The sequence below is a fragment of the Scyliorhinus torazame genome, chromosome 8, assembly GCF_047496885.1.
Source record: "Scyliorhinus torazame isolate Kashiwa2021f chromosome 8, sScyTor2.1, whole genome shotgun sequence".
NCBI lineage: Eukaryota > Metazoa > Chordata > Chondrichthyes > Carcharhiniformes > Scyliorhinidae > Scyliorhinus > Scyliorhinus torazame.
The window spans coordinates 195,152,991-195,173,050 of NC_092714.1; the positions used below are offsets into that span (position 1 = coordinate 195,152,991).

Genomic DNA, 20,060 nt, shown 5'->3' on the forward strand with positions numbered 1-20,060 from the left:
AGACACATATAAATTAGTAACAACAGGGAAGGTTTTGCCAAACTTTCATATTTCATGATCATGAATCTGAATTCTTATTCTTGGTTCTTAAATAGCTCCATGGCCTCGCACCCATCCCTATATCTGTAATTTTCTCCAGTCCCACAATCCTCCGAGGTAGGCCCTTTGTTCTGGACTTCCATCCCTAAACCCCTCTGCCTATTTACTTCACTTCTCTCCTTTAAGGTGCTCCTTAAAGATTACCTTGTTGACCAGCTTTGATCATCTGCCCCAATATCTCTTTATGTGGCTCAGTGAAAAATGTTGCCTCACAATGCTCTTGTGAAGTAACTTGGAATGTTTTGAGTGAAACATGCTGTAGAAATAAAAATAGGCCTTTACTGTCATACATATGTTGCTTCAGAGGTGGTGACACTATGATCACGTATAACAAGATGCTCGTCCCCTTGTGTCTAATTAGTATGAACCCTACAAAACAGCGATAATACAACTTTAGCATTAATGTAAAGAGGTTCTCAGATTGTATTAACCCTTCAGTATAAACCTGGAGTCAGGACTCAAACCTTATTCCAAAACAGTGTTGTCCAATATAAACCATTAATCTACTTTTGCTTGGCTTTGGTGGTTACTGACATGTTTTGAAGCACCTAAAATACACAGACAATACAAGAAAATGTACTTTGTGTGCGTGGATTTACTTAAAAAATCATTCGGAAATTACGGAATTGGAGCATTCCAATACATTGCTTCTTATCTTACCAATAGAATGTTAAAGGATAAATTCATTCATCTTTTGAGTATGAGTGTGGAATCACATGTTCAATACCAGTGTCTGTTAATCAGTATTGATTTACCAATCAGAAATTCAATTAAGCAAATGTGGAACCCTAATTTGCCACATTTGTCTGGTGATTATTATATTGTCCAACATTGCTTCAGAAGCTAAGTGGTTTCACTTCCTCTTATTTGTAGCACTTAGTTGTTTTTGATGTGGTAAGGGGCTATCAATCATAGCAAAATTGTTTATAAACATTGTGGTTAGCATCAAAGCAGTGTAATGGGGACGCATTCAAGCATGAAGGGAAAGATAGATAAATAATCTACCAAGTGTCTTTCTCTGGACCAATAAAACTGTAAAATCATTGACTAGTGAAATGTATTGCTGTGTATAATTGAATGCAAGATTTGCATTTTAAAGGCTGTCAAGGAATTTGAATCCCTTTCAAGTGTACTTGGCTTTCGAGGAAGCCTCTGACACTTGTAACAGCTGCTGCTTTAAACACTTTTGTCTGAGGCAGAACATATTGGGAAAGGTTAAGTGAAAATGCAAAGATTGTCCACGGTGCTGCCTGGACTACTCTTCAGCTTTTAGGCAGGGTTGACTGATGGGGTCTCTGACCACCCAAAGCCTCACCTCCTTTAAAGGGGCTCGCTACGACAATTCCCCTGCTCTGAATCAAGATCATTTCAGGGTTCCTTTTTGTCAAGTACGAGTATCAAGTGAAGCTTGCCTTCAACATGCTAAAGCTATCACCTCTTGTCTGAGTGACTCAGCTGTCAGTCTGAACTCTGAAAGCTGCCATTTCAGTCTTGTACTGTTAAAGACGTTGGGCTTTTTCTTGTTTTTGTTGCGTTGAACTCAGTAAAATTCATCAGACTGATACAAATTTTCATTACGAAAAGTGTTCCAATGTAGACTGTAAACAGTCTGTGATGTAAGGATACATTTGGGGATTTTTTCCCTATTATTTCTACACTTTATTAGGCAATGTCTGCATTTAGCCATGTCTGTAATGTGACTCAAGAGGAACTTATGAAAATATTGTAGACAACCCCAAATAGATCATCAGGTTTTGTTACATGTTCCGCACGTATCCACTGTGATCCTTTAATATTTGGCCCTGTAAACACTTTGTTGCATCCACACACATTAAAAATGCAAGATTTTTTTCTTTAAAAACATGCTGTGGGAAGTTCCAAAAAGACAGCTTGCAATCACTTTATCCATTTCTACATGGATCCAATCAAAACCAGTTCAACAATTACAATGGAACTTAAAAATTGTGGGTTAAAAATAGAAAGGTTTAACTGACCATTATCTTTACACACCCAGGTTCTCATAGATGTTGCATGAATCGAATTGGAATTATAGCATCAGACAGGGCAGGTATTTGTTGTGTCGGTCCCAGCTCAGGAGTAGAGCTATCCAATTAGCCCCACACTCCTGTTCCACTCCCAAGGCTGATCTGATGTGGTCCTACTCTACTTTCCGTCCTGTCCCACATAACCCTCGACTCACTGGTCATTCATAAATTTGTCTAATCCGGCTAGTAATAGATTCAATGACCTAGTCATTGGGCGGCATGGTAGCACAGTGGTTAGCATTGTCGCTCAAAGCTCCAGGGTCCCAGGTTCGATTCCCCGCTGGGTCACTGTCTGTGCGGAATCTGCATGTTCTCCCCGTGTCTGCGTGGGTTTCCTCCGGGTTCCCCGGTTTCCTCCCACAGTCCAAAGACGTGGATTGGCCATGCTAAATTGCCCTTAGTGTCCAAAGGGTTTGGGTGGGGTTGCTGGGTTACATGTATGGGGCGGAGTTCTGGGCTTAAATTTCCAAGGGCCGGTGCAGGCTCGATGGGCCGAATGGCTTCCTTCTGCACTGTAAATTCTATGTTCTATGTTCTAGTCTTCATTGCTCCCTGGTGCAGAGGATTGCAAAGATTGACCATTCTCTGAGAAAATAAATTCCTTCTCATCCACATCTAAGTGGGAGATCCCTTATTTTGAACTCTTCAGTGCTAGATTCCTGCAGGAGAGGAAACATCCTCTCAGCATCCTTAATGTTTCAATAAGTTCACCTCTCATTCTTCTAAACAGGAAAGAATATAGGTGCAACCTGCTCAATCTTTCCCCAGAAGACAATCCTTTCATCCCAGCAATCAGCCTATCGTCAGTCAATTCTGAACTGTCGCCAATGCAAGTCTGTTTCCCCCCCCTTAAAAGTACACACACAGTGTTCTAGGTGCGGTCTCACCAATGCCCGTACAATTGTAGCAAGCTTTCCCTGCTGCTATACTCCATCCTCCTCACAATCAAGGAGCCTTTGACTTCTTAGTTACTTTTGTCCTGCATTCTGCAGTCTTTCTACATTTAAATAATAGTCTGCTTTTCTATTGTTCATGCCAAATGGATCAACTCACATTCCCCTACGTTATACTCCATCTGCCAGATTTAAAAAAAATAAATACCCAATTAATTTTTTCCAATTAAGTGGCAATTTAGTGTAGCCAATTCACCTATCATCACATCTTTGGGTTGTGGGGGCAAAACCCACGCAAACACGGGGAGAATGTGCTAACACCACACAGACAGTGACCCAGAGCCGGGATCGAACCTGGGACCTCGGCGCTGATGTGTTGGGTGTTCTGGATCACAAACAGGTCACCAACACTGGAAGTGGTGCAACTCTATTTTATTATAAGGTTAACTATATTAACATACTTGAACTGTGGGTAAATGCAATACCAGCTTTAACTGTTGACCCTTGCCTAGTCCTAACCAGGTGATGCACTCAGCACATGGTGAATGTCTGTGTTGCAGGCTGTGAGCTCTGTGCTCCGAGCTGGCTGCTACTAGAATGAGCGGGAACTCTCCTGTCCCCTGGCTTTATAGTGTGTGTGCTCTCACTGGTGATTGGCTGCGGTGTTGTGTATGCTGATTGGTCCCACTGCATGTCCATCAGTGTGTGTGTGCCTGCACCATGATATACTGGTGAATATTATGACAGGCACCGTGAGGCAGCAGGGCTAACCCACTGCGCCACCGTGCTGCCCTGATCTGCCAGAGTTTTGACCGCTCAATTAACCTATCCCTTTTCAGACACTTTGGGCGGGATTCTCCCCTACCCGGCGGGGCTGGGGGTCCCGGCAGGACGGAGTGGCGTGAACCACTCCGGCATCAGGCCGCCCCAAAGGTGCGGATTCCTCCGCACATTTAGGGGCTAGGCCTGCACCTTTAGGGGCTAGGCCCGCCCCGGAGTGGTTGGCGCCCCGCCGGCTGGAGTGGAAGGCCTTTAGCGCCAAACCAGCCTGGGCTGAAGGGACTCCGCCAGCCGGCGAGAGTCCGCGCATCCGCGGGAGCGTCAGCGTCTGCTGACGTGATCCCCGCGCATGTGCAGGGGGGGGTCACCTACGCGTCGACCATCGCGGAGACCAAAACAGCCAACGCGTAGTAAAAGAGTGCCCCCACGGCACAGGCTCACCTGCGGATCAGTGGGCACTGATCATGGGCCAGGCCACCGTGGGGGCACCCCCCTGGGCTAGATCGCCCCACGCCCCGCCCCAGGACCCCGGAGTCCACCCGTGCCGCTAGATCCCGTTGGTAAGGGACCTGGTTCAACCCACGCCGGCGAGACTGGCATAGAACCAGCGGGACTTCGGCCCATCGCAGGCCGGAGAATCGCCGGGGTGGGTGCGCCGACCGGCGCGGCGCGATTTCCGCCCCCGCTGAATCTCCGGTGGAGAATTCGGCGGCCGGCAGGGGCGGGATTCACGCCGCCCCCCCCAGCGATTCTCCGACCTGGCGGTGGGTCGGAGACTCCCGCCCTTTATCTCTGCAAAACTCCATTAATTAGCATGTCAAGTGAAAATTAGCCATTTATCCCGACTCTGTTTCTTATCGGATAGCAAATACTCTCACCATGATAACATTTCACCCCCAGCCATTTCACCCCCAGCACCATATCCTCTTTCTTACCTTGTGTGTAAAGCACTAGCTGGTTTAGCACAGTGATGGCTTGTAATGCAAAACATGGCCAGCAGCGCGGGTTCAATTCCCGTACCGGCTTCCCTGAACAGGCGCCGGAATGTGGCGAATAGGGGCTTTTAACAGTAACTTCATTGAAGCCTACTTGGGACAATAAACCATTATTATTATTAATGTCGCCAAAGTCCCAGATGATCATAGGCTGCCCTTAGGCTGCTTTCCCCTTTGAGGGGGAGAGGTGATTGGTGGTGATTTAACCTGAGGATCACCACACCTCAGGCCAGGGGCAAGGCTGAGAAGGCGGGGCCTTCATGATAACCTCAGTGGGTACAGGAATTGAACCCGTGGTGTCGGCCTTGCTCTGCATCACAAACCAGCCGTCCAACCAACTGAGCTAAACCGGTCCTTGTGTGTACCTTCTATGTGGCACCTGACGGTCAAGGAGAGCTTGGTGCACAGTAGCAGAATTTCAGATGAGTGGAAATCTACGTAGTTAGTGATGGTTGGGCCCCGTCTTCAAATGCATTGGAGTAATAGAGACTCTGAGTGACAAAATCATGAATATGAATTGCATCAGCAGCAGGGCTGAGGAATGGGATGAAGCTGAAGTAGGCAGAGTTCGGGGGGGGGGGGGGGGTTGCAAACCCAGCCAAGGTTTAAACTGGATGCTAATTTTATGAACAGTCTGAGCCAATCAGTGACCAGGGAGAGGAATGGAGTCAATGGTGAAGACACAATTTGTGCTGGAGTGAGTGACAAGAGTAGTTCTGATAAGGCAAGGGTATGAAAAAAAATACGATTGCATATATATATATTGCTTTGACAAAGAGTCATCGGCCCCGAAACGTTTGCTCTTTTCTCTCCCTACAGATGCTGCCAGACGTGCTGAGATTTTCCAGCATTTTCTCTTTCGTTTCAGATTCCAGCATCCGCAGTAATTTGCTTTTATATATATTGCTTTCTTTTTTCTGATTAAATATTCATTGAAAGGTGTTTACTCTTAAAACATTTCCTGACTCATTACCTGTTTTGAAGACCATTTGTAATTTGGTCTCACTTGGATTGAATCCATCTGTGAAGTTCAACTTAATTTTGAAGCTCTGGCCCCTTCTGGTTATCAGCCGCTTGGTGCTGATCTTATCTGTCCTGTGTTCCTTGTTATTCTTCTCAAATTGAAAATCAACTTGGCAATTTCCAGCAACTGGAACAGAATCCACAGCTGAAAATAATAAAAGGACATTTTTAAAGTTTACACCAATATTGCCAGGAGCATTTAAATTTCACTGATGTTGCTGAGCTCCCCCCCCACTCCCCACCCCGCCCCACCCGGTGTTGGCCTCAGTGCCTGCTAGGACAGAGAAGAAAAATGAGCAGCCAATGTAAGATCAGTACAAAGAAATCCAGTAGGGCATTCAGAAGCAGCATCTTCAACCGAAAGAGTGATGTGAGTGTTGGACTCGCCACCAGAGGGAGTAGTCACAGTGAAAACCTTAGATGCATTTAAGTGGAAGGTCGACATACATCGTGGAATGCAGGATTACAATGGTAGATTTAGATGAGAAAAGGTAGTACGGGGCTCAAATGGAACATAAATCCCAGCACGGACATGTTTACCTGTTTGTGTGTTATATTCTCCAATGAAACATTGGGCCTTAATTTCTCGGAGTGGTAATCAGTGGCGGATTGCCACTCCAAACCAATTTAACTGCCCTAAAATTTTTAAGCGCTTGTCTCGCCTGACTCAGACCAAGTGAGATAAAGACAGCGTGTGCATCCCTGGCTGCAGTGGCAAAGTATAAAAGAAGCGAAGTGAAGGAGGACACTGGCTGCCGCAAAGCAGGTGATTTTAAAAGTCCCATTGGAAATAATAGGCCAGGTAAATGTCTGGGACAAGTGGGTTGAATTTGGCAGGGTACGGGTTCAGACATGGGCAGGATGTGAGATATCGGGGGTGTCAGTCATGAGGGGGTGTCAGGCAGCGCTGGAGTTGGGGTGGGACTGGACATGGGGGGGGGATTAGACATCATGGGAGGGGTGGAGATTGGACATCTGGGAGTTGAACAACAGGGTGATTAGACACGTTATGCAGGTTAGACAACCGGATGATGGGGGGGATTGGACATCTGGGGAGTTGGATGTTGGAGGGTTTGACATGGGGACGTTTGACATCAGAGAGGGCTGGGTATGAAGGATGGGACATTGGGGAGAGGGGGGCCAGACACCGGAGAGTCAGACATCGCAGGACATCGGGGATGGGTTGGATATCAGGGGCGTCATTCTCCGACCCCCCAGAGGGTCGGAGAATGGCCGTTGGCCGCCGTGAATCCCGCCCCCGCCGGTTGCCGAAGGGAGAAAAGTCGGCGGGGCGTTAATGTCACCGCTGCCGTCGGAGAATGGCACGGGTCTGCGCAAGGCAGCTGATTTTCGGCCTGCCGATATTCTCCCTTCCGGATGGGCCAAAGTCCCGTCGACGTGATGACCGTTCACGTCGACGTAAATTAAACCTCCTTTTCATCGGCGTGACCCTGTGCTCCAGGTTCACGCCGACCAGCGTGGAGGTGAGTGACGGCCTGGGGGGTTGGCTCGGGGCAGGCGATGGCGTGGCCGCAGTCTGAATGTGTGAGGAGAGGTGTGTCTCGGGTTGTGTGTGTGTGTGTGCGGCGGGGGGGGTGGTTAGAGTGGGCTGGGCTCCGGGGGAGTGCCGGGAGGGGGGTCCGTGCCGGGGAGGAGGTTGGGGTCCGTGCCGGGGAGGAGGTTGGGGTCCGTGCCGGGGAGGTTGGCGGGGGTCCGTGCCAGGGTGGAGGTTGGGGGGGGGGTCCGTGCCGGGGTGGAGGTTGGGGGGGGGTCCGTGCCGGGGAGGGGGATGGGGGGTCCGTGCCGGGGTGGAGGTTGGGGGGGGGGTACGTGCCGGGGTGGAGGTTGGGGGGGGGGTCCGTGCCGGGGAGGGGGATGGGGGGTCCGTGCAGGGGAGGAGGTTGGGGTCCATGCTGGGGAGGAGGTTGGGGGGTGGTCCGTGCCGGGGAGGGGGATGGGGGGTCCGTGCCGGGGTGGAGGTTGGGGGGGGGGTCCGTGCCAGAGAGGGGGATGGGGGGTCCGTGCCGGGGAGGGGGATGGGGGGTCCGTGCTGGGGAGGGGGATGGGGGGTCCGTGCCGGGGAGGAGGTTGGGGTCCGTGCCGGGGAGGAGGTTGGGGGGGGGGTCCGTGCCGGGGAGGGGGATGGGGGGTCCGTGCCGGGGTGGAGGTTGGGGGGGGGGTCCGTGCTGGGGAGGGGGATGGGGGGTCCGTGCCGGGGTGGAGGTTGGGGGGGAGGTTCCGTGCCGGGGTGGAGGTTGGGGGGGGTCCGTGCCGGGGAGGGGGATGCGGGGTCCGTGCCGGGGTGGAGGTTGGGGAGGGGTCCGTGCCGGGGAGGGGGATGGGGGGTCCGTGCCGGGGTGGAGGTTGGGGAGGGGTCCGTGCCGGGGAGGGGGATGGGGGGTCCGTGCCGGGGAGGAGGTTGGGGTCCGTGCCGGGGAGGAGGTTGGGGGGGGGGGTCCGTGCCGGGGAGGGGGATGCGAGGACAAGTGAGTTGGTCCACCTGGCCAGGTGCCAGCCTCCAACAGTTTGACCCATGTGGTCCATGCCACCTGGCTGGGGGGAGGAGGGGATATGGGCAATGATGACATGTCGTCATTCCCCTCCCCCCCCCTCCACCAGGCCGTCATGTTTTCCGATCATCCAGCGATGTTGGCTGCCGTGGTGGCAGCCGCTAATGTCTACGTTGCCCTGGATGAGGAGGAGGAGGAGGTGCGTGCCAGAGAGGCGGCGCAGGCTGCCGCACAGGGACAGGCGGCAGCCGCCCAGGCTGGAGGGACACCTGACCGACAGGACGAGGAGGGGGAGGAGGTCGTCGCGGCCCCACGGCAATGGAGGCACCCGAGGGCGCCCCGTGTGTACCGGCCCCGGCAGTCATACCAGGACCTCACGGACCGGGAATGCAGGAGGAGACTCCGGATGAGGCGGGAAACCGTGGCACACATCTGCCACCTGCTGGCACACCTGTCACCGCGTGGCACTGGCGGGGGACACCCTCTCCCCGTGTCCGTCAAGGTTACGGTGGCCCTGAACTTCTATGCAACGGGGTCATTCCAGGCACCGAGTGGGGACCTGTCCGGCATATCGCAGACATCGGTGCATCGGTGCATCCGGGCAGTGACAGATGCCCTATATACCATGGCGCACCGCTACATCCGCTTCCCCGTGGACCGGGTCAGCCAAGATGCCCGGGCCGTGGGCTTCTCTGCCGTGGCCGGGTTCCCCAAGGTCCAGGGCGCGATCGATGGGATGCACGTCGCCGTGCGGCCACCTGCAGATAACAGGGCCATGTTCACCAATAGGAAGGGGACCTATTCGATTAACATACAGGTGGTCTGCGACCACCGCATGATGATCCTGCACGTCTGCGCCCATTACCCAGGCAGTGTACACGACTCATACGTGTTGTCACGGTCATCCATCCCCGGCATGTACGAGGGACGCCATCCCCGGCTGAGGGGCTGGTTGCTGGGCAACAGGGGCTACCCATTGCGATCGTGGCTGATGACGCCTATACGGAGGCCACTCAATGAGGCGGAGAACCGATACAATGATGCCCATGTAGCGACAAGGGGAGTGATAGAGAGGTGCTTTGGCGTGCTGAAGATGCGTTTCAGGTGCCTGGACCTCTCTGGGGGCGCCCTCCAGTATCGGTCAGATAGGGTCGGCCGCATCATTGTGGTGTGCTGCGTCCTGCACAACATAGCCCAGCAGAGGGGCGATGTGCTGCAGGCAGAGGAGGGCGGAGTGGAGGAACAGCAGGAAGAGGCGCAGTCCTCCCCAGATGAGGGGGATGGGGGTAATGGTCAGGGCAGACGGGGTAGACACAGGCGGGTGGCTGTCCACTGTTACCGGCTGGCCCAGCGGGCACGGGATAGACTGATAGCCGCCCGCTTCACTGACTAGATGGGCGTGGGAATCGGGTAGTATGGCCACAGACCGCACACCATGGCAACAGCCGACCACCCACACCCCCCACCCATCCACCCACCCAGCACCCTCACCCCCCTCCCCAACCCCACCCACCCCACCCGCATGCACACCGCCCCCCCCCATTGCCGATCCACCTGCGGCACAACGGGCCGGGCTCACACAGTTGCGGGTGGACGCGTGTCTATTGCAGGCCATGGAGGATGATGACAACCCGCCCTGCGGTGAGCTCCTGGCTCCACGTCGTTGGACTATGTCTGACCCATGGCCACAGTACCACCATCCACCCGGACCACCCCTGCATGCGGCTGTGACACTGCAGCGCACGGTCCCGTCCTCTGCCCGGGGGGATGTTGATGGCGGCCCAGGGGGAAGGGGGCAGACTCACCTGGGGCTGAGGTAAGACCACCCCTCACACACACACTTGCGCTCAACGTACATTACACCCCCGCACGCTTTGGACAGAGCACAAAGGCAGCTTCTGTAGATGTAACATTGACTTTAATAACCAAAGGAGTTCATGCACGTGCCCTAGCCCCTAAAACTCATCTGTGCCCTGCACCCGTGCCAACTTACTCAGTGTCTAATTGTTTGGCCTTACTGGCCCTTTGACTACGTCTACGTGGTTCCCCAGACGGTACAGCAGAACTGGAGGTGGACTCCTGTGATTCCTGCCCTCTGACACTGGATCCCTTTGGCGGCCGTTTCCTGGGGCGTCCTGGCCTAGATGGGCCAGGCTGCGGCCCGGGCGACTGGGATGGTGAGCTGCCAGCCTGTCCTGCCCGTTGCCCACCCGATGCACCTGGGACGGAAGGGGGGGAGTCCGAGGTGTCGCGGTGTACCGGGACCTCCCCTACAGGGGGAGCCTGGACAGACCACACCACCTCCTCCTCCCTCGGGGTGCCCGATGGCCCCCAGGCCTCTACATGGGTGGGGGATGCGAACGGACTGGCCATCTGACGCCCCCCCGACATCTGGCGCTGCCAGTCCTGGAGGCCCGTGCTGGTATCGACAGGGGTCTGCAGGTTTGCAGCCATGGAGCCCAGGGGGTTGGCAAACCCTGTCTGTGACAGTGCGACGCCGGCTCGCACATGGCCATTGGCGCCGATGCCCTCAGCGATGGCCTGCTGAGACTGGGCCATGGCCTGCAGAGACTGGGCCATGGCCTGCTGAGACTGGGCCATGGCCTGCAGAGACTGGGCTATGGCGTTGAGCGCCTCTGCCATCTGGCGCTGGCACTGGCTCCTGGCCTCCTGCGAGAGGGCAGACATGTCCTGGGCCACAGACGCCGCCTGCACGGAAAGCCCCAGGCCTCGCAAACCGTTCCCCATGTCTGACACCGTCGCACCCATTGCCTCCACCGCGGACGCCACCCGTGCGGTGTCAGCCTGGGTGGCATGCATGACCGGCACCACTCCCAGCTCCTGGACGCGGGTGGACTCCTCCACCTGCGACTGCAGCCGCCGCAAGCCGCCCGTCACCCTCTTCGCTTGTCTCCGGGTCGGTGGTGGCATCGGATCTATGTGTGGGTGTGGTAACTCCAGGAACCCGGGATCTATCTGGGCGGCAGATGTTCGCTTGGGCTGGGCTGCCCTCCGACCGCCCGGCCCCTCTGCTGCTCCTACCTCCACCTGCTGTACCGGGACGGCTGTGTTGTGCGCACCAGTGAGTGTACCAGACGCCTCATCACTAAAGTGCCCAACCGAGGTGAGTGTTTCTGCAATGGTGGAGGGTGTTGGTGACAGCAGTGGCGTTGTGTCGTGCTCTTCATCCCACTCTGAGTCCATGGCACTTTGGGGTGGGGGTTCGTCTCCACCCATCCACTCTGAGTCATTGTCCGGTATTTCGTCTTCCTGGGTAGTGCTGTCCCGGGTAGGGGTGTCCTGGGCAGTGCTGTCCCGGGTAGTGGTGTCCCGGGTAGAGGTGTCCCGGGTAGTGGTGTCCCGGGTAGTGGTGTCCCGGGTAGTGGTGTCCTGGGTAGTGGTGTCCTGGGTAGTGGTGTCCTGGCTCGGATGTGACGGGGGCCTGTGGCTGCCCCCCTCGTCGCTGGGTGGTCGCTTCCGCACGTGACGGGGGTGTCGTCTCCCTGTTGCTCCAGGTCTCTCCGTCTCCCGTGGTGTGCGAGGGGCATCCTGCGGGCGTCGCATGCTGGAGGGTCCGTGTCTCTCCGTCTCCCGTGGCCTCCGAGGGGCATCCTGTGGGCGGTCTGCATCTGCGGGGATGGGTGTCTGGACGTTTGGTCCTGCGATACACAATGAAGCATGCATGGTTAGACATCAGGCAGTGATCAGGTGATATGGGGGAGGGGGATATAGGGGAGGGGGGATATGGGGACGGGCTGTCGGTGGCTCACTTGCTACTACACCCCCGACCTCTGCATCAGCAACCTCCCGGTCGTCAGGTCCGCCAGCCAGTTCCAGGGCCCTTTCCTGGTGTTCGGTCAGTGGCCTCTCATCAGCGTGGCCTCCTCCAGTCCTCACATGCTCCCTATTGTTGTGTGCGCGCTTCTCCTGTGGGGGGGGGGTGGCAGGGGTAAAAGGCAACACTGTTAGGCAGGTATATGAATGCACGCCATCGGTTGCGCGTGCATTGCAGAGGTTAAGGTTAGGGCTGGATTCACTTGGGGATATGGGGGAGGGGGGGATCTGGGGGAGGGGGGATATGGGGGAGGGGGGATATGGGGGAGGGGGCATATGGGGGAGGGGGGATATGGGGGAGGGGGGATATGGGGGAGGGGGGATATGAGGGAGGGGGGATATGGGGGGAGGGGGGATATGGGGGGAGGGGGGATATGGGGGGAGGGGGGGATATGGGGGGAGGGGGGATATGGGGGGAGGGGGGATATGGGGGCGGGGGGATATGGGGGAGGGGGATATGGGGGAGGGGGGATATGGGGAGGCTCACCCTGCCTGCTCTGACGAGGTCATTCACCTTCTTGTGGCACTGGGTGCCTGTCCGTGGTGTCAGGGCCGCAGCGGTGACGGCCTCTGCCACTTCCCTCCACAGACGCCGGCTGTGGCGTGGGGCAACTCTGCGGCCATGCCCGGGATACAGGGCGTCCCTCCTCTGCTCCACCGCGTCCAGGAGCGCCTCCACATCCCGTGACTCGAACCTCGGGGCTGAGCGGCGGCCAGCCATCCAGTCGGGTGTTCCGGTCGGGTGTTGCCGGTCGGGTGGGGGGGAGCAGCGCGCGGCCTTATGAGCCGTCACGCCGTGCGGCGCATATGACGCTGCACGGCGTGAACCATGTGCGCAAGCGTGGATCCCGTTACGTCGCTGCTAGCCCATTTCGGGCCGGAGACTTTCGACCCATTTTTCCGACGTGACGCAAGTCGGATTTGCGCAGTTTTTTGCGCCGATCGGCGGACTTTCCGCCGTTAACGGAGAATTTTGCCCCAGGATGTTGAACATCAGAAGGGGTATGAGCGTCACACATTGGGGGAGGGGGGGAGTTGGGTTGTTGGATATCAGATGGATCGAACATCAGGGGGTAAGACATCGGGAGAGTTGGACAGGGAATTGTTGGACATTGGGAGGTGGTAGAGGGTCTGGGGGTCAGGTCAGAGTGGGGAATTTGCCATTGGTTTGGGTCAGAGAGGTGGGAGTCTGGTCGTGTTGGGAGTGGATGAGAGAGTGGGTCAGTAGGGGTGTGCGTCAGGTCAGGAGGTGTTCGGAGGCAGGGTTGGGTTGGGTGGGGTCGGCTATGGAGAGCAGGCTTCTGGTGGAGTTGAGTTGGAGGGGGAGAGTTGGGGTTGAGTCAGGTCGGCAGGGTTAGAGGTCAGATTTGGTGCCATCATGTCAGGGGGCCAAGTCATGTGAGGGGGGGGGGGTGGGAATCCAGCGCAGGTGAGGGGGGAGGGTGGCAGTTTGGGTGAGATGCTTAGTTGGCGGCAGGGAATGTGTAAGGAGTCCCCTGGGGGTATCGGGGACGTGGTGGGTGCCTGTGCGGGACTCGCTCTGGGTGCTGAATGTGGAAGTGTTTTTATTTCTTCAAACCCTTTCTGAGTAACTATTAGTGTAACATTGGCAGAACCATCTGAAGTTAGCGATTTAAATTACTTTGTCGAATGGTTCCCAGTGAGGCACAAATGTCGAGGTGGCATGGTGGCACAGAGGTTAGCACTGTTGCCTCGCAGCGCCAGGGACCTGGGTTCAATCCTGGCCTTGGGTAACTGTGGAGTCTGCACGTTCTCCCTGTGTCTGCGTGGGTTAACTCTAGGTGCGCCGGTTTCCTTCCACAGTCCAAAGATGTGCAGGTTTGGTGGGGTTACTGGGGTGCATTGGCCTAGGTTAGGTGCTCTTGGTAGGGTCGGTGCAGACTCAAAGGATCGAATGGCCTCCTTCTCCACTGTAGAGATTATATGGATTCTAAATTAGCCCTTTTTGGGTAATCCCTTACCTGGGAACACCAGAGAGATTTCCCAGTACATTTTTGGGGTACCCCCCCAAACAAATCTGACACTGGGGAGTCAGAAATTAACATGTCATCCCATATAATTCTCATATTTACTATAACTGCCTGTTCAGATTAAATTGCTAACCACAGTTTCCTAAGCATTCCGGTTATTCTTGATTTTAATCACACCCACCCAGTTTTCATCCTTCCCTTTGTGAAGGTGTAAATGCAACCTGTAGTGCAATTTGATCTGCAAAGGTGGCTGGTTTTTTTAACCCATGAAGGAGGCTGTTCACCCATGATGTACATCATAGTTCAGAATTGCTCCATCGCTCCCCATTTCCAAAGGCATTTGAGAGTCCATTACATTGTGTGGATCGGATTCACATCAAATGGGCCTCGAGGTTACTAGTCCAGTGACAGTACCACTGCAATATTGATTAGCAGTCTAAACAATCTGAATTTTACAGCACTTCAGAAACAGGCCATTGGTTACAAAGGGAACATGTGAGGTTGTGAATGACTTGTAAATTCAAACTTTTCTTTTCTTTTTTCGGGGCTAATGACAATGGGACAATAGTTATGTTTGGAATGGGTTGTTGCTTTAGGGTGAGTATCAAGGAGTATAGGATCTGGGTTTCATTCCTAGCTTGGGTTACTCTCTGTGCGGAGTCTGCACATTCTCCCCGTGTCTGCGTAGGTTTCCCCTGGGTGCTCCGGTTTCCTCCCACAAGTCCCAAAAGATGTGCTTGTTAGGTGAATTGGACATTCTGAATTCTTCCTCAGTGTACCCAAACAGGCGCCATAGTGTGGTGGCTAGGGATTTTCACAGTAACTTCATTGCAGTATTAAGGTAAGCCTACTTGTGACACTAATAAACATTATTTTTATTAAAGAAATGTATCTAAGCTTTGAATATTACCCTTTACCGCATCTGTGAAAAGTCTTTGGACTTTTGAAATTAACTACAGTCTGTAAAGTGGCTATAATTCACTGTAAAGGGGCTATAATTTACTGCAAAGACATTGACAAAGTGGCTCGTGCAGGTCAAGGCAGCACAAGTAATCTCTCCAAGTTAACGTGGAAGTAACAATGGAGCCATTGTGCTGTTGGGTGTGGTAGCATGCTCCTTTAAGTGGGTGGGTTCTCAGAGGGTTATTTGAACCGTTCAGCCAATCAGGCCAGAGTGCGTGAATCCTGGTGTTGAGCACGGGTTTTACAATGAGTAACTTCTCCCCATGTCTGCGTGGGTTTCCTCCAGGTGCTTCCATTTCCTCCAACGGTCCAAAAATGTGCAGGTTAGGTGGATTGGCCAGACTAAATTGCTCCTTAGTGTTGAAAGATTGGGTGGGGTTGTGGGGACAGTACGGGGGAGTGGGCCTGAGTGGGGTGCTCTTTCAGAGGGTCGGTGCAGACTCAATAGACCAAATGGCCTTCTGCACTGCAAGGATTCTATGAGAAATGGGTTTGGAGTCGTGGAGCACTATAAAGAGTTATTTGTCTTAATAAAATGTTTATTTGTTAATCTACTTAGTTGTCGCCAGTCTTTCAAAATACTACATTGGAAATTGAAAGAAGCAGTAAATATTGAAATGTTACAGTGCTGGAGCAATCGACGTTGCGCCTCACTCCTTCAGCACTGTGATATTTAAAGTTGGGGCTACATTGCTATTTTTATTTAGAGGCAAAGTGGATGTTTTTCCAAACGATAAGCATTATTCATTAAAGTTCTAAATTGCATTGCACAACAGTTCAAGTCAGATAATATATAAAGTGCAAAACTGCTCTATTTATTTCACCATTGTTATTGGCACTCTGAATTGCCTCACTCCACCTACAAATTACGGTTATAATATATATTCTGCCAAACATCCTCTGGGGTTTTACAGCCCGAGGGGCTTTACACAGTTCCCCCCCTCCATACGTCATGATGAAACATTCTTCGATTGTGTGCTTTCCCCATTAAGCCTTTGCAATTCCTGCCCTGTGCCCCTCAGAACATAGAACATAGAACATAGAAAATACAGCACAGAACAGGCCCTTCGCCCACGATGTTGTGCCGAACCAAGTTGATGTTTATAGAAGTGTGTCCCTGCATACAGCTTTACAGACCTCCTCGAGATGTACTTTGACAAAGAACTACTGCATTGCTTTCCAGATTTATTTTGCAAAAGCACATTCCAGAAAGAGGTGGACAATGATCTCTTCCTCACCCCAACTACGTCGAGGGCACATTCTGGCGATGTTTAGATTGTTCAAAGAACAAAGAAAAGTACAGGAACGGCACTTTGCCTATCATGATGTCCTAACTAAAAACAAAACCTTCTGCCCTTACTCAGTCCGTATCCGTCTATTTTCTCCCTATTTACTTACCCATCCAGATGCCCCTTGAATGTTTCCAAAATGCCTGCTTCCACCACATCCTCTGGCAGCAAGTTCCAGGCATCCACCACTCTCTGCATGAAAAACTTACCTCGCACTTACCTTAAACTTTCCCCCTCTCACCTTGAACCTGTGCCCTCTTGTAATTGAGACTTCTACCCTTGGAAAACGCCTCTGACTATCCACCCTGTCTATGCCTCTTAATTTTGTAGACCTCCATCAGGTCTCCCCTCAACCTTCGTCTTTCCAGTGAAAACAATCATAGTTTATTCAACCTCTCCTCATAGCCAACACGCTTGAGACCAGGCAATATCCTGGTGAACGTTCTTTGCACTCTCTCCAAAGCTTCCACGTCCTTCTGATAATGTGGTGACCAGAACTGCACGCAATACTCCAAAGGCGGCCGAACCAAGGTTTTATACAGCTCCAACATGATTTCCCAACTCTTGTACTCAATGCCCCGGCTGATGAATGAAAGCATGTCATATGCCTTCTTAATTGCCTTAGCCACTTCTGTTGCCACTTCTAACGAACTGTGGACTTGTACATCCAGATTCCTCTGTAAATGTTTCTAAGGGTTTTGCCATTAACAGTATAATTCATACCTAGATTTGATCCTCCAAAATACATCACCTCGCATTTGTCCGGATTAAACTCCATCTGCCATTTCTGAGCCCAAGTCTCCAATCTATCTATATCCCATTGTATCTTCTGACAATCTTCAATACTACCAGCAACTCTGCCAATCTTCGTGTCTTCCGCAAACTTACTCATCAGACCTCCCACATTTTCCTCCAGATTATTTACATAATCTGCAATTTACATAATAGGGCAACACGGTAGCATTGTGGGTAGCACAATTGCTTCACAGCTCCAGGGTCCCAGGTTCGATTCCGGCTTGGGTCACTGTCTGTGCGGAGTCTGCACATCCTCCCCGTGTGTGCGTGGGTTTCCTCCGGGTGCTCCGGTTTCCTCCCACAGTCCAAAGATGTGCAGGTTAGGTGGATTGGCCGTGATAAATTGCTCTTAGTGTCCAAAATTGCCCTTAGTATTGGGTGGGGTTACTGGGTTATGGGGATAGGGTGGAGGTGTTGACCTTGGGTAGGGTGCTCTTTCCAAGAGCTAGTGCAGACTCGATGGGCCGAATTGCCCCTTCTGCTCTGTAAATTCTATGATAATCTATGATATACTGGAAACAACAGAGGTCCCAGCACTGATCCCTGTGAAACACCACTAGCTACAGATCTCCATTCTGAAAAGCACCCTCTCACCGCTACTCTCTGTCTTCTATAGCCAAGCCCGTTCTGTATCCATCCAGCCTGCCCAACCCGAATCCCATGTGATTTTAGTTTTTGTACCAGTTTGCTATGTGGTACCTTGTCAAATGCCTTACTAAAGTACATATAAACTACATCCTTCCCTCATCAATTTTGTTTTATCACTCCTTCAAAAAACTCAATCAAGTTGGTGAAACATGACCTTCCCTGTACAAAACCATGCTGCCTATCACTAACTAATCCATTTTACTCCAAATGTGCATATATCCTGTCCCTCAGTATCTTTTCCAAAATCGTCCGCACCACTGATGTCAGACTCACCGGCCTATAATTTGCTGGATTATCCCTGCTTCCTTTCTTAAACAAGGGAATAACATTGGCTATTCTCCAGTTCTCTGGAACCTCACCTGTGGTCAAAGAGGATGTGAAGATATCTGTTATGGCCCCAGTTATTTTTCCCCTTGCTTCCCGCCTCCCGCAGTAACCTGGGATAGATCCTATCCGCCCCTGGGGACTTGTCTACCTTAATGCAATTTAGGATACTCAACACTTCCTCCTTTGATATATTGAAGTTCTAATGAAGGAGGATCATTTGACAGGGAGGACCTTTCTTGCTACCAGCCAAGAAACATCTTATTGGTTGTTTGAAAGTTCTGGTGATGAGACAATTCTGCGAAATGGTTTTGACAGTCTGCTCAGGGAACCATCCAATCGGATCTGCCATTTCCTTTTACTATAGCGTCTCAAAGGCATTACGTGCAGACTTGATGGGCTTGCAATCAAGAGTGTTTTTTCGACAAACGTTTTTACAAGAGTCAGTGCGGCACTGTCCAACTGATGGGAGAATCCGATGGTGACGTGTACAAACCTAACTCGTGCAGCACCGGGGACAAGTAGAACCAAAGCATGCCTGGTGTTTGTGCACCAAGAGACTATGCATAACTCGATGCAGCCACACACAAAGGTTGAAGGCAATGTTGGAAACATTCATGGCCCCCTCGATCAGGAGATTTGTACAACAAATTTCAAATGTGCTTCTGTGCAGAAGTCTTAGCAGGACCCAAAAATATGACTGTCGAACAGACTGAGGCCAAACAACACAAAAGCCCTATGCAGTCGATATGTCTTAGCCCACCTAATCTACACAGCCTATGGACAAATAATTATATTGTACAGATGGGGTACTTAATTCTATTGTATGGCGAATCTGGGATTACCAAGTGCTTGTACTGTCCTTTGCTGAGTTTACCGAATATTATAGAGAAGGGATTTTTTTTTGCCCACTTCCTGCTAACATTAAACCGAATCAGGTTATACAGCTTGCCGCAGTTATCGTAAACCACTCTTTTAAATTTGCATGTTAATTATCTCAAGAAAGTCTGAATATTAACTTATAAAAATAGGGCATAAAACAGAGCTGTAAATATTCAATCTCTCAATTTCTGTCCATAATCTAAATGTTATGATGAGAGCGGGTAGGTTGGAGGGAGGCAGGTTGGAGGGAGGCAGGGTGAAGGGGGGGGGGGGGGGATCCGCAGGTCTAAAGCTATCATTATACAATCAGAAGCTAACAGTGGCAGACTCCACCCGTAACCCCGTCAAAACTCCAACTTTCAACTGTTCCACGAAAATTCAAGTCTAGGCATATATAGGGGGAAGATAAGAAAATCCCTTCGAAAAGAATAAACAGTTGGACTAAAAGGGGAAATAAAAGGACGGGATTCTTTGAGGTTAGAAGTTTAGAACTTACCCATCGCCGTGTCGCTCATGTTGTTTCAACAAGATGGTTTTTCTCAAGCTTTCTCAGACCAGCTTCTCCAAAATCCTGTGAGAGCAGACTGCAGCTTCCACTTGGAGATCCAGAGCATTTATATACAGGAAGTCTGCATTTATTTGGAGCCTCAGTAATTGTAGTACTTGGCAGTAACAAATGGGGCTTGGCCTTGCCAAAAAAAACACGCAAATGCTTAATTTGTTTGACTCTCAATGATGTACATTCATCATTGCACAATATTTCTGTCATTTAATAAATGCACTGTCCCTCACCCGGTTGAAAAAGAGATGTGCAGTACAGTACTTCTTCCTTTGGGGGGTGCTCTTTATAATGCTGGGTGGTGTGCTTTGTGATGAGCCCTGATCCCATTTGAATTTCTTAACAAACTAAACAGTCACCCCCAACTACAACAGCGTTACTCCAAAGTAAATAGAATTGTCGCACTGCCTGTAACCTTGAATGTGTGCTT

The 20,060-nt window shown here is 51.9% G+C and overlaps 1 protein-coding gene across 2 annotated transcripts in view; it reads right to left on the reverse strand.

Annotated features, from left to right (window-relative positions):
* LOC140428320 (protein-glutamine gamma-glutamyltransferase 2-like) overlaps positions 1 to 19,746 on the reverse strand; it is a 61,165-nt gene extending 41,419 nt beyond the window's left edge. Inside the window, exons 1-2 of one of the 2 annotated variants that reach the window (XM_072514665.1) lie at positions 19,568 to 19,746; positions 5,786 to 5,980 (exon numbers count right to left, since the gene is read on the reverse strand). In XM_072514665.1, the coding sequence (XP_072370766.1) occupies positions 5,786 to 5,980; positions 19,568 to 19,586 (214 nt within the window). In that variant the 5' untranslated portion in view covers positions 19,587 to 19,746. Of the gene's footprint in view, positions 1 to 5,785; positions 5,981 to 17,145; positions 17,330 to 19,567 lie in introns of those variants that run through there. The other variant, XM_072514664.1, reaches the window with a different exon arrangement.
* Between the last annotated feature and the right edge of the window lie 314 nt (positions 19,747 to 20,060).